The sequence below is a fragment of the Gobio gobio genome (genome assembly GCF_949357685.1).
Source record: "Gobio gobio genome assembly, chromosome: 17".
In the NCBI taxonomy this organism is placed as follows: domain Eukaryota; kingdom Metazoa; phylum Chordata; class Actinopteri; order Cypriniformes; family Gobionidae; genus Gobio; species Gobio gobio.
Window position 1 is genome coordinate 2,294,082 of NC_137110.1, and position 14,916 is coordinate 2,308,997.

At 37.5% G+C, this 14,916-nt stretch overlaps 1 protein-coding gene across 1 annotated transcript in view; it reads right to left on the reverse strand.

The window, feature by feature from the left end:
- nav1b (neuron navigator 1b) overlaps nucleotides 1–14,916 on the reverse strand; it is a gene marked incomplete at its 5' end in the record, with an annotated part of 186,525 nt that overhangs the window by 27,098 nt on the left and 144,511 nt on the right. Inside the window, 6 exons of the mRNA XM_079841024.1 lie at nucleotides 2,500–2,668; nucleotides 2,745–2,840; nucleotides 6,940–7,031; nucleotides 7,108–7,282; nucleotides 11,596–11,758; nucleotides 11,837–11,997. Of these exons, the coding sequence (XP_079697150.1) occupies nucleotides 2,500–2,668; nucleotides 2,745–2,840; nucleotides 6,940–7,031; nucleotides 7,108–7,282; nucleotides 11,596–11,758; nucleotides 11,837–11,997 (856 nt within the window). The remainder of the gene's footprint in view (nucleotides 1–2,499; nucleotides 2,669–2,744; nucleotides 2,841–6,939; nucleotides 7,032–7,107; nucleotides 7,283–11,595; nucleotides 11,759–11,836; nucleotides 11,998–14,916) is intronic.

The window sequence follows — 14,916 nt, forward strand, 5'->3', positions numbered from 1 at the left end:
TATTGTTTTTCTGTAATATATGCCTCGTTTTTATTTTCATTTCAGTTAACGACAATGTTTTTTCCCACCTAGTTTTCGTTTTTTTCGTTTGTTTTCGATGCATGAACCCTTTCTTTTATGGAAAACATTATCTAGATTTTTTTAAGATTCTTTTTATTACTGTAATATGATGCTAAAATTGAAATCCATTTTAATTTTTACAAAATTCAGTTTTATTTAAAAATTATTTAACTGTCCATGTATGTATGTGGACACCATGCAACAAAGGCATAAAATGGGACAAAAAGCCACAGATGACAATATGGAATATTGTGCTTTTATTATGTCATTTTATGCTATGCATAACAGCTCAGATATTTAAAACATTAATATTACAATATAACAACGATAAAACACAGAGTGTAGGAACTATAATGCTAGTTACATATATGTGGAAACCTAATAGCAATATGGACTGGGCTTTGCTGGCACACACACACACACACACACACACACACACACACACACACGTACGCTGATTCATAACGCTTCGAAGCTTCATGAGGCCGTGTTTTGAAATCGTCATCACTTTATAAGTCGTTATTTAGGGTTTTTTTGCGCACAGAAACTATTCTCGTCTTCATAAAGTTATTGTAGAGCCGCTGTAGTGAGATGGACTTTGTAACTTTATTCTTTAGTGTCTTTTAAGGGTCTTGAGAGTGTAAAGTTGAGCCAATGGAGGCCTTTCAGAGCATCAGATTTACACTAAAATATCTTCATTTGTGTGTGAAGATGAACGGAGGTCTGACGGGTGTCCAACCACATGAGGCTCAGTCATTAATCAGTCCTTCCAGAAAAATGCGGCTTTTTTTTGTGATTGTTGCGGGCAAAAATCCTTGATTATGCGGCACGTTTTCTTAAAAAATGCGATGAAAAATGCGGGATATTTATGCAATTTTATGCGATGAAATTGCGGGAACTTGCAAAAACTGCGGTTTGATGAGAAAGAGAAAAAAAGCACTACATCACAGAAAGTGCTGGAATATTTAAGTTCTCATCTTGTTTTATTGAAGACCTTAATAATGGCTCAAATTTACAAAACATTTAGTCAATCAAGTTCTGTAGCTCTACAAAAGGAATATGCTACAACTTCTGAAAAAATTAATAAATAACTTCCTGTTTTAAAGATGTCGCTATACAAAACAGACATTTGAGTGCTTCCAATGCACAAAGTGCAATCTCTTAAAGGGTTAGTTCACCTAAAAATGAAAATTCTGTCATTAATGACTTCCCTTTATGTTGTTGGACACAAATTAAGATATTTTAGTTGAATTCCGATGGCTCAGAAAGGCCTCCATTGGCACAATGTACACTCTCAAGACCCATAAAAGGTAGCCTACTAAAGACGTCGTTACAAAGTCCATCTCACTACAGTGGTTCTACAATAACTTTATGAAGCGACGATAATAGTTATTGTGTGCAAAAAAAACTAAATAACGACTTACATAGTGATGACTGATTTCAAAACACAGCATCATGATGCTATGAATCATCGAGTCGATTCATGATTCGGATCGCGTGTCAAACTGCTGAAATACGTGACTTTGGCGCTCCAAACCACTGAATCGACTCATTGATTCATAACGCTTCAAACCGCTGAATCAACTCATTGATTCATAACGCTTCAAATCGCTGAATCAACTCATTGATTCATAATGCTTCAAACCGCTGAATCGACTCATTGATTCATAACGCTTCAAACCGCTGAATCGACTCATTGATTCATAACGCTTCAAAGCTTCATGATGCTGTGTTTTGAAATCAGTCAGCACACAGGGAAACTGCTTTGCTCTTTTGCTGTTATTTTTGTTGGCCAATGGGAGTTTGTGCTTCATCATGGTTTCACCGGTATCTATGGTTTCTCCACGGGGTTTGAAGCTTTTCGATGACGTTCGCGTCGGGTAATCACGTCACTTCAAAACGTTCCCATGGCAATAGGCGGAAATGGCGGCTCTTGTGTGAAGTAAACAAACATTTTTCAACTTTCTGCTAATATATATGACTTTTTTTGCAACGAAAATGCGGCGATTATGAAATCATGATAGCCCCGCATATTTTGCACGCGGAAATAGGCAATTTATGCGGCGAAAGTGCAGCGTATTTGAAAAAATGCGGCCCCCGCATGAATATGCGGACTTTGGCTGATTATGCGTTAAATCACGCGATCGCATAATCGCGTTTTTCTGGAGGGACTGATTAATGACACAATTTACATTTTTGGGTGAACTAACCCTTTAATGATGTCATCAAGCAATGAATATTTGGGTTACAAGACAGTAGCCACTGTTAAAATATTGCTGTCAATCTACTGACACTGCCCTCAAGTGGTTTAGAGAGAATTACCGAGATAAATGAACCCTAAATGGAGTTAAATTGACTGTCCCCATGGCTTGGACCCCCCCCAAAACTGATATTTCTGTCCCTTTGGGGGATTCGTCCATCTGACGGCTGCTCACTGACCTTTCAGGACGACGCTGATGCAGGACGAGCCTTTGGTGTAGAGGCGCACGGGCGGAGTCTCGGGAGGCTGGGCCCCCAGGACCCTCTTGAGGTGGCTCAGGCTGTAGCTGTAGATGGAGTCCTGAGAGAGGCCGAGGCTGGAGCCGGGGTCCACCACCGCCAGATACTCCTGCACACACACCAGAGGATGAGGAGGAGTGTGTGTGTCTCACTGCATCTCTCACTGTGTGCATGTGTTCACTCACTTTAAACGCCTGGGTCACCGCAGAGTCCAGAGCAAACCAGTCGGTCCGCCCGCTGATTCTAACCGTGCCGAGGAAGAACTCCAGCTGCTTCACCTCCTAATAATACACATTAGAGAAGGTCACGGTGGAAGCTTATTATAGCTGTTTTTGATTATGAAACTAATTATAATTTTGAATTAAAGGGTTAGTTCACCCAAAAATGTAAATTGTGTCATTAATGACTGAGCCTCATGTGGTTGGACACCCGTCAGACCTCCGTTCATCTTCAGACACAAATGAAGATATTTTAGTGTAAATCTGATGCTCTGAAAGGCCTCCATTGGCTCAACTTTACACTCTCAAGACCCTTAAAAGACACTAAAGACTAAAGTTACAAAGTCCATCTCACTACAGCGGCTTTACAATAACTTTATGAAGACGAGAATAGTTTCTGTGCGCAAAAAAACCCTAAATAACGACTTATATAGTGATGACGATTTCAAAACACGGCCTCATGAAGCTTCGAATCAGTGAGTCGAATCATGATTCGGATCGCGTGTCAAACCGACAAACTGCTGAAATTTGGCGATTCAAACCGTTGTATCGACTCACTGATTCATAACGCTTCAAACCGCTGAATCGACTCACTGATTCATAACGCTTCAAACCGCTGAATCGACTCACTGATTCATAACGCTTCAAACCGCTGAATCGACTCACTGATTCATAACGCTTCAAACCGCTGAATCGACTCACTGATTCATAACGCTTCAAACCGCTGAATCGACTCACTGATTCATAACGCTTCAAACTGCTGAATCGACTCACTGATTCATAACGCTCCAAACCGCTGAATCGACTCACTGATTCATAACACTTCGAAGCTTCATGATGCCGTGTTTTGAAATCGTCATCACTATGTAAGTCGTTATTTAGGGTTTTTTTGGGCACAGAAACTATTTTCGTCTTCATAAAGTTATTGTAGAGCCGCTGTAGTGAGATGGACTTTGTAACTTTAGTCTTTAGTGTCTTTTAAGGGTCTTGAGAGTGTAAAGTTGAGCCAATGGAGGCCTTTCAGAGCATCAGCTTTACACTAAAATATCTTCATTTGTGTCTGAAGATGAACGGAGGTCTGACGGGTGTCCAACCACATTCAATTCAATTCAAATGTATTTGTATAGCGCTTTTCACAATACACATTATTTCAAAGCAGCTTTACAGAAAGTGCATTTCATAAATGTACATTCAAAAATGTTAGAAAGAGAGATTGTTAAAGAAAAATGTTAGAATAAGTTAATCAATCATGTATTAATTTAGGCCATAACAACGCTGGCGTTGAGTCGTCTCTTCACAGGTGTTGGGGCATGAGGGTCAGTCATTAATGACAGAATTTTCATTTTTGGGTGAACTAACCCTTTAACAGTAAGTGTCTGCTTTCAAATGAGACCATACTTATGCTTTTAGTGCAAAGGAATCATTAACTGTATCGGTTTTAGTCTGATTATGCCATTTATTAGGATTTTTTCAGGAGGTTAAACGACACATTTATTTACATTTTTAAGGCGAAACACTGGGAAAAAAACATCCAAAATACACTTTTAAAGCTGCACTATGTAACATTTGTTCAGTAATATCCAAACACCACTAGGCCAGTGTTATATATTGTGTTCAGTTGAGTACTCAAAATTATACATTTTTCTTTTATGCCAAAAATCATCAGGATATTAAGATCATGTTCCATGAAGATATTTAGTAAATTTTCATATCATAAATGTATTAGTAGTAGTAATATGCATTGCTAAGGACTTCATCTGGACAACTTTAAAGGAGATTTTCTCAATATTTTGACTTTTTTGCAGATTCCAGATTTTACAATAGTTCGGCCAAATATTGTCCCTAACAAACCATAAATCAATGGAGAGATTATTATTCAGATTTCAGATGATGTATAAATCTTTGTTTAAAAAATCGACCCTTATGACTGATTTAGTGGTCCAGGGTCACATTTGGTAACACAAACAGTATTTCATTGAATTTTCATTTAATTTAAAGTAAACGATTGTAGCTTCTGTCTGGGACGCCCCGTCACGGGAAAGACTAAGAACATTATTTGACGCATAATATTAAATATATAGATTTGACTATTATCAGTGTTATTATAGCCTGGTTAACAAAAGATAAAATCATAAAAATAAAAATAAATCATTACTTGAAATAAATAAATGTTAAAAATTAAATGATACTCCAACTAAAACTGAAATAAAAATTAACAATAATATAATAACATTTTTAAAAACAACAAATTTACTAAAACTTTAAACTAAAGTTAAATTGAAAACATTAAAGCTGCACTTCACAAACTCCACTAGGCCAGTGTTATATATTGTGTTCAGTCGAGTACTTACAATATCCCAAATGTTTCCGACTATTTGTAAATGGTGAGATGCTATTTTACCCGAGGAACCGGGACGCGTGAGGGCGTGGCCTGACGATGACATCATATCCTCGTTAGTTTGCGCTTTTATTCTGCAGAAGCGCTTTACTCTGTGTACATATGTTTAACGGCCGTTTCTATATTCTGAAGATTTTTACAGAGGGGTTAGTTAATTTATCATTTGCCTGATTTTATACAATATTTGTAGCAACTCATAATGTAAAATCTGCACATAATGTAATGTGTACGTAAACATATTATTACTACAATAAAATTTTCATAATGTAATAATTTTCTCAAAACGTGAGACATCTAATATTTTTTACATGAGGAAATTATTACATTATAAACTCACCAAAAATGTAATTTTCATTATTGTAATATTTTTAAAACCTAAAAAATATTAGTATTCCCATACAGTACATTTTTAAAGATTATAAATCCAGTCTTAAACTACAGTACCTGTGAAATGCAACATTTAAATATTCATGCTATTATTATTGTTATTATTACTATTATTAATGTATACTAGTAGTATCAGTAATCTGGTGTATTTTGTAGGTTTAAGGTTAAGACTGGATTTAGATTTTTAAAATGTACTGTAAAGGAATACCAATGCTTTGTTTATTATTAATAAAAATGGCATGAATATTTAAATGTTGCATTTCACAGATAGTTTAAAACTGGCTTTAGATTTTAAAAAATGTAAGGGAATACTGATATTTTTTATGTTTTAAAAATATGACAATAATGAAAATATTACATTTTTGGTTAGTTTATAATTTAATAATTTCCTCATAATGTAAAAATTATTACATTATGAGCTCAAGATTTTATTATGTTTTGAGAAAATGATTACATTATGAACATTTTATTATAATAATAATGTAATACGTATCACATTATGTGCAGTTTTTACATTATGAGTTGCTACAAATGTTGTATAAATATGTATGTACATGAACAAACAAAAAACACTTTATGAAAAGCTAAAAAGCTTTAAAAAAATTCATTATTGTACAGCTATTACAATAATATGACATATTTTGGGCTTTTTAGCTTTTCAGACTAGTGGGAAAAACATCCAAAATACACACTTAAAGCTGCACTATGTAATACACTACGACAAAATATATAACTTTTAGCTCCCTCTCACATACCCGACTCAAAGGCTCATTCATTATGCGGCTCGTTATGCGGTTCTTTTGTCCTCTCAGGTGTGAATCACAGCATTATTCATGATCATTCACAGGCTTTGTAAAGATAAAGTGTCTTACAAAATGTAAATCAATATATTGTTTTATGTGAATGAGCAGGCTCAGTGATTGAAGCAAAAACTCTAGGCAACAACACCCATTAGTCAAAAGTCTTGTGGACGCATTTCTATTGTTGTTTTGTGGGCTTAAAGCTGCACTATGTAACATTAGTTCAGTAAAATATCCAAACACCACTAGGCCAGTGTTATATATTATCATCTGTCAATTTTTACATTTTGGGCTCTTTAGCTTTTCAGACTAGTGGGGAAAAAAACATCCAAGATACACTTTTAAAGCTGCACAATATTATAAAATATTAAACTAAAATTAGAAATGTTGCTTCGGCAAAACTAACAAGCTAAAACTGACCAAAAAAAAGAACACAATACAATATGACAAAACACATAAATTGACTAAAACTCAAAATATTAATACTATAATAGTATAAACAGTGTTTTTTCACAGTGGTTCGTCCAATCAGAGTTTGAGTCTGATAATGCAGAATGTGTGAGTGTGAGACGCTCACGTCTTTGAAGAGCTGCTGATGGGGAATGCGGACGAGCACCCTGACCACACTCTCGTCCTTCTGGAGTGTTGTGGTGGGGCTTTGAAACACATCTGGGAGACCAACAGAGGCTAAAGTCAGTTCAGGATTCAAGGCCGGTTGGGGTCGTTGTGTGTGTGAATGCGTCACCTGGGTAAGGCTCGTTCTGCCCGAAGGTTTTGCTGAAAGACGACACCGATTGCCGTGGTGACGAGACGCCCAATGAGCCGAGCCCAGAGGACTGGGAGGCGGAGCTCGGGGGTCTGGAGGAGGGGCCACCCGTCTTCAGCTGGTCGTTCTCCGCCTTCAGGTTCTCCACCGTGAGCTGTCAATGCATTCATGAGCGATTTAAGTTATAACACTTAACCTCTTAAGGTGTCATTTGAAAGCTTACGAACTCAAAATTCATCCTGGGAAAACCGTTTTGAAATCAGACGTTGCGTTACCATGGAAACGGTCCTCTAAATTCTTCTAGCGGGCTCCTCCCCCTAGTGGGCGGTGTCATGTTTCGTATTACAAAATACTACTTTATAATCAAAATCTTTTCTAATCTTGACACATATCGTCGGAAAGGTCTGAGTCTCAAGGTTCCATATTTGGTGACTGTTTTGTGATGGAATATTTGGACAGAAATGTACAGGAAAATGCATTAAAAAAACAATCAATGGAAAGTGGATGACACCCGGTGGCTACAGCGCCTGCACAAAATCATGGGGACTTCAATTTTTGTGATATCAACTTCAAATATGGAACACAACTTGGTTAGACATATGGCTTTGATTTTATAGTCATTTTAGAGTACATTTTTTTAAATAAAATAAAATATAATATAAAATAAAAATATTAATAACAGTATTTTTCATTTACAGTAAATTTAAACTTCCATAACTTTTTCATGCTTTCACTTCAGCAATAATCTGCTGAGTGTCTTCTTTAAAACAAGACTAAACTTAGGTCTATATTACAAAGCATTCTTGAATTACAGCCCTTTTAGTTTGGATAGTGCATTTTCATGACTATTCTCAAAAATGGGGGTGACAGTGTTAAAGGGATATTTCACCCAAATATGAAAATTAGCCCATGATTTACTCTCCCTTAGCTCATCTGAGGTGTGTGACATTCTTCTTTCAGACCAATAAAATCTGAGTTATATTACAAAAGTCCAGGCTAATCCAAGCATTAGAATTTGATTCATAGTTGCTCTGTTTTTGAAGTCCATAAAAAGTGCATCTGTCCGTCATATAACTGCTCCACACGGCTCTGGGGTGTTAATAAAGGCCTTCTGGAGCGAATCGATGCATTTGTGTAAGAAAAATATCCATATTTAAAACTTTATCAAGTAAACTTTCGGCCGACCGCCTTCCGTGTTCAGTTTATGGAAGTGTTGAAAGTTCCTCAGCCGATCGAAAGACTAACGCGACCAGGTCCGCTCATCTTGAGTTTCACTTTCAACATTCAACACTTTTCCACAGAAGGCAGTCGGCCGAAAGTTTACTTGATAAAGTTTTAAATATGAATATTTTTCTCACACAAACGCATCGATTCGCTTCAGAAGGCCTTTATTAACACTCCGCGTGGAGCAGTTATATGACGGATAGATGCACTTTTTATGGACTTCAAAAACAGAGCAACTATTACTGTTAAAAGCTTGGATTAGCCAGAACATTTGTAATATAACTCAGATTATAATCGTCTGAAAGAAGAATGTCCTACACACCTCGGATGACTTGAGGGAGTGTAAATCATGGGCTAATTTTCATTTTTGGGTGAACTATCCCTTTAAGTAGTTGCTATACTGGAATCATGCCCATTTTTTTTACATGACTTTTTTAATAAATCAGGTTATTTCCTGAAAATTTGACAGAGTATTGTAATTTGTAATGTGGGTTTGATGTTAAAGGTGCAGTGTGTAAGTTTTAGCGGCATCTAGTGGTGAGGTTGTGAATTGCACCTGCTCACCCCTCCCTTTCAAAGCACATTGTTAAGCTACAGTGGCCCACACAGGACAAAGGTGACGTCGTCTGAGACAGCAGAGAGTAGCTAGCGCTCTGTAGAGAAGTTTGTCCCTTTAGGGCTACCATAGAAACATAGCGGCACAAAATGGCGGCTTCACTGTAAGGGACCCGCGGTGTGTGTAGATAGAAACGGCTCATTCTAAGATAATAAAAACATAACGGCCTTTATACTCCACTGAAAACATAGATATGTGTATTATATTGCATTTCTGTCAATAGAGCCTCGTGAATATTACACACTGCACCTTTAAATAAAGCATTAAAAACGAGTTGCTAGAGACCGGCTCCAAAAGGGAGTCACATCTGTATCTCCCTCATGTTAAAATGGCCGACTTTACAGCAGAAGAACACATGTTTACAGTCTGGGACAAACTGTGCTTCTGGTCTGTACGGCTAATTTTGCCCTTCATGATGACTGTGAGGGGGGGATGTTTTTATAACTCATTCGTTTACATTATATAAAGTTAAAGTTCTGCATAATTAAGGGCGTGGCCACTTTGAGTGACAGGTGGATTGCCACTATGGTTGAGCCAGAATGCACAGTGTGACATGTTGGTTCAAAAATATGTAAAAGTAGTAGGGCTGTCCCCGACTAAAGTTTCTTTATATACTAGTAGTTGTTCATTTAAGTCATTCGTTGACTAAGCACTTTTATTAATTTAATTAAATAAATATGAGAGAATTCTACACCCGAGCGTTTACTTTTTTATATGTTAATATATTACCGAGTAGGCTACCGATATATTATTATCCCCACTCAAGCGCCTGCATTAAGCTTGCCACAAAGAACCGGCAAAAGTATTGATTAGGAATATGTCAAAAATAGCAAGACATTTTAATTGTTTTTAATTCCGAGCCAAAATAACGAAGTGGTTAAAAAAACTTCGAGTTACCACCATCAAATTCAAACATCTCGCTCTTCTCTATATGTGGCATTGCGTCAGAATAACCTTACCTGCGTACGTAAAAGTGTTCATTCCCTACAGATGATGGTGTGTGTATATTAGGGATGCCACAATTCTCAATATAATATTGAGCCGTTCGGTACGGCATTCACGGTTCAATACGGGCTTGTGAATTGCGGTTTTTCGGTTTTGCATTTAGTTAAGTATTTTTCTACAAATTCTATCATTTGCCTCCATCCCAATACTGAACAACGCGACATACATTCACATCACACGTTAGTGGTGGAGTTATACTCACAGAACACTAGAGTAATTCACAATCACCAAAGTTCATTATTTGCATGTGTTTTAAAGCTTTGCCGGCGTGTGCGTGGTTTTAACATGCGCTTCTCCGAGCGCGCGCACTAAACGCCTGTCAAACACGTGATTACTGGACTAAGTCGTCCTTCCGCGTTAATACTGTCAAATACACACAAGGTTAACATAAACACAGACGGTTATGTCTAAAGTGAAAGTAAAATCAGCGCGCGTCTGTATTAGTATCTGTATGCACGCAGGTCTTTAATTGACAGCAGCGCAGCCTATAGTGAACACGCCGTCCTTAAAGGGACAGTTCACCTCTAAAATTATGTCATTATTTACTCACTCTAATATTGTTCCAAACCTGTGTTCATTTCTCATTTTTGAGTGAACTATCCATTTAATGTTAATACAACAACAAAAGACAAAGAGAAAATCACTCACTGCTCTTGACTGAAGAACTAATACAGTAGCTTTAATAAGAATCAGTGTATATTTTATAGTGAAGTCTATGTAGTGTTTTATTTTTACATTTATTCATTCAAATTCATACTTAAATGCTGCTGTACAGCTCTGAGCTGCCAGTGTAAATCTTTAAATATATATATATATATATATATATATATTTTTTTTTTTTTTTTTATATATTATACAATACACTAGGAATGTGTACAAGGTTTTTTTTTAAGTAAAGTTTTAAATTTAAGTAAGGTTTTTCAATTCTTTTAAGTAAAATAAAGAAAGAGTATTGCAATTAAAAAATAGTCTTTTTTCTCCTTAACTCTCGCTGTTCCTGTCGCTTAAGAATAGAATAACAAAAAACTGATGTAAACAAGCCATCAGAACCGAATCAAACCGAAAACCGTGGTTAAAAACCGAGGTGTGTATTGAACCGTGGACTAACTGTAGTGTAGCATCCCTAGTTTGGACAGAAGATGAGACAGAGTTCTTTATTACACTCATAAAAGACAAAAGAATAGAAAATACCACAATCGACTTTTAGAAAATATCGCAAAAGTGTTGTACTGGAAACGCGGCTTCTGGTGCAGGACCAAACCATTTCATTGTCAATATGGATGTTTACTTTTTGGTCAATGGGGATATTTAACTTTTATTGCCAAAATAAGTAAAATCAAAGACATCATTCATTTTATTATTATTTGAAATATACTCAATGATGATGGTTTAGATAGTGTATAATATCATTTTTTAATTAGTTTTCACCTATTTGTTGGGGCCCCTTGGAATTGTCCTAACTTTTCTCCCCAATACGGCGCCCCTGTTGGGTCATAGTTCACACACACACACACACACACACACACACACACACACACACACACACACACACACACACACACACACACACACACACACACACACACACACACACACACACACACACACACACACACACACACCTGCATGTTGGTCATGGCCTCCTGCAGCTGCTCCAGCTGATGGGCGGAGCTAAGTGCCTCCAACCGGATGTCCGTCAGCTTGCGCTCTTTCTCCCATAATTCCGTGCGTAACTCGGACACCACCTTCTCATCACGCTCGGTCTCCTCTTGCCCATCACATGACCTGCCATACACACCAGCAAAGCTTACATCCCATAATGCATCATTCACATCCTCTGTCTGTAACGTGGCCATGTCCTACCCTGATGTTGAAGTCGAGGCCTTGGCGGGCACACTCTCCACGTTATGGTGGATTTTGGGTGAGGATGGGGCGGATGTGACCGGGGTGGCGATCTCCTCTATATCTGCGTATGGAGCTTTGGGACCCTTTTTACTGAAGGCCTTGTTGAAGGAGCTCCTCAACTGCACGAGGAGGAGAAATGACAGTTTAGCAAAAGCAACTTATACTGAGTCTGTCTTTAAAAACACACATGAAGTGTTAGTGGATGGTTTGGACTCATGATGGCAGTATTTCAGCGAGGGCATGTGTGCAGACGAGTTCCCTCTTTCATGAACACCACATTCAAGGACTTTTATTTTGTACCAAGCACAGTAAAGACAATATCAAATCCAATGAGGAAAGAGAGAGATTTCTTCTTCCTGCTTTAAAGGGTTAGTTCAGCCAAAACTGTAAATTGTGTCATTAATGCCTGAGCCTCATGTGGTTGGACACCCGTCAGACCTCCGTTCATCTTCAGACACAAATGAAGATATTTTAGTGTAAATCTGATGCTCTGAAAGGCCTCCATTGGCTCAACTTTACACTCTCAAGACCCTTAAAAGACACTAAAGACTAAAGTTACAAAGTCCATCTCACTACAGCGGCTCTACAATAACTTTATGAAGACGAGAATAGTTTTTGTGCGCAAAAAAACCCTAAATAACGACTTATATAGTGATGACGATTTCAAAACACGGCCTCATGAAGCTTCGAATCAGTGAGTCGATTCATGATTCGGATCGCGTGTCAAACCGCCAAACTACTGAAATTTGGCGATTCAAACCGCTGAATCGACTCACTGATTCATAACGATTCGAACCGCTGAATCGACTCACTGATTCATAACGCTTCGAAGCTTCATGAGGCCGTGTTTTGAAATCGTCATCACTATATAAGTCGTTATTTAGGGTTTTTTTGTGCACAAAAACTATTCTCGCCGATTCATAAAGTTATTGTAGAGCCGCTGTAGTGAGATGGACTTTGTATTGACGTCTTTAGTGTCTTTTAAGGGTCTTGAGAGTGTAAAGTTGAGCCAATGGAGGCCTTTCAGAGCATCAGATTTACACTAAAATATCTTCATTTGTGTCTGAAGATGAACGGAGGTCTGACGGGTGTCCAACCACATGAGGCTCAGTCATTAATGACACAATTTACATTTTTGGGTGAACAAACCCTTTAAATCAAGCACTTTTAAAGATCTACGTTTGTTTTCACAGACACTCCAGGCCTTGAATCATGTGATCTGTGAAGAAGCGTGGGAACCCCAATGACTGGAAGTGACTGTGATGGCGAATGCATTGAGACTCTCAAAGGATGAGTTCAGTTCAGAATTAACATCTCCTGATCATTTACTCATCCCAGATGTTCATGTCTTTCTTTCTTCAGTGGAAAAGAAATTACGCTTTTTGAGGAAAACATTCCAGGATTTTTCTGCTCATAATGGACTTCAATGGGAACCAACGGCTGAAGGTCCAAATCTCTGCAGTTTCAGAGGCTCTGACCAATCCCAGACGAGGAATAGAGTCTGATCTAGACAAACCATCGCCACATTTACAACACACACACACATTTATACACTTTAACTTCAGATGCTTGACTTCGGCATATGATGTCATCACGTCAGAAAGGTCACATGACGCAGGTGGAAGTGCCAACGTGCAAAGACTAAATCAAACGCCCTTTACACAAATAAAGGGGAAACAACGATGACGGACGATTTTACACACTCTAAAAAATGCTGGGTTAAAAACAACCCAAGTTGGGTTGAAAATGGACTAACCAAACTAAAGCAATTGGGTTGTTTTAACCCAGTTGTTGGGTAAAATTTTTGCTTAAAACAACCCAATTGCTGGGTTAGTCCATTTTCAACCCAACTTGGGTTGTTTTTAACCCAGGTCTGAGGTTAAAGTGTATAAATGTGTGTGTGTGTTGTAAATGTGGCGATGGTTTGTCTAGATCAGACTCTATTCCTCGTCTGGGATTGGTCAGAGCCTCTGAAACTGCAGAGATTTGGACCTTCAGCCGTTGGTTCCCATTGAAGTCCATTATGAGCAGAAAAATCCTGGAAACTTTTCATTTCTTTTCCACTGAAGAAAGAAAGACATGAACATCTTGGATGAGATGAAGGTGAGTAAATCATCAGATGTTCATTCTGAAGTGAACTCATTCTTTAAGAATTATTTTTGCTCTTTGTTTTCAAGCAAAGCATTCAACCAGCAATAGTAGAGCTATTTCTCATCAGTGTTCTTGTTAGATAAACTAAAATGAATCATGAAGTAAGTCAAATTAACTGAAATATTGAAGTGAGAAAATATTAATAAATAATATAATAGTATATCAATAACATGTGGCCCTGGAGCTCAACAGCAGTCGTGATCTCACGGGTTTATCTGTGCCAATAGCCAACATTACATCATATGGGTCAAAATTATACATTTTTCTTTTATGCCAAAAATCATCAGGATATTAAGATCATGTTCCATGAAGATATTTAGTAAATTTTCATATCATAAATGTATTATTAGTAGTATTATGCATTGATAAGGACTTCATCTGGACAACTTTAAAGGAGATTTTCTCAATATTTAGAGTTTTTTGCGCCCTCAGATTCCAGATTTTCAAATAGTTTGGCCAAATATTGTCCTAGCAAACTATAAATCAATGGAAATCTTATTTATTCTGCGTTCAGATGATCTATAAATCTCAATGTTGACCCTTATGACTGGTTCTGTGGTCCAGGGTCACTTATGGTGATTTGGTTAATCACAAAGAATGCATGAAATGATGAAATGAAAGCCTCATTAATGTCCATGTAATGCATCACTGATGAAGATGTTGATTGTTTGGTTGGATGTGGATGGGATGGGTAAATACTCACCTCGTAGACCTTTAATAGGGAGCAGGGAAGCATAGGGAAGAGATCACAGTCATTCTGAATTGCATGATAGCAAACAATAACCTACATTTACAGCAAAAACAAACTGATCGCACTAGTTTAAGAAGGCAATGCTGGATTTAGTTTGTTGCTGGACTAGTATTTATCCAACATCCCAGAAATTGAG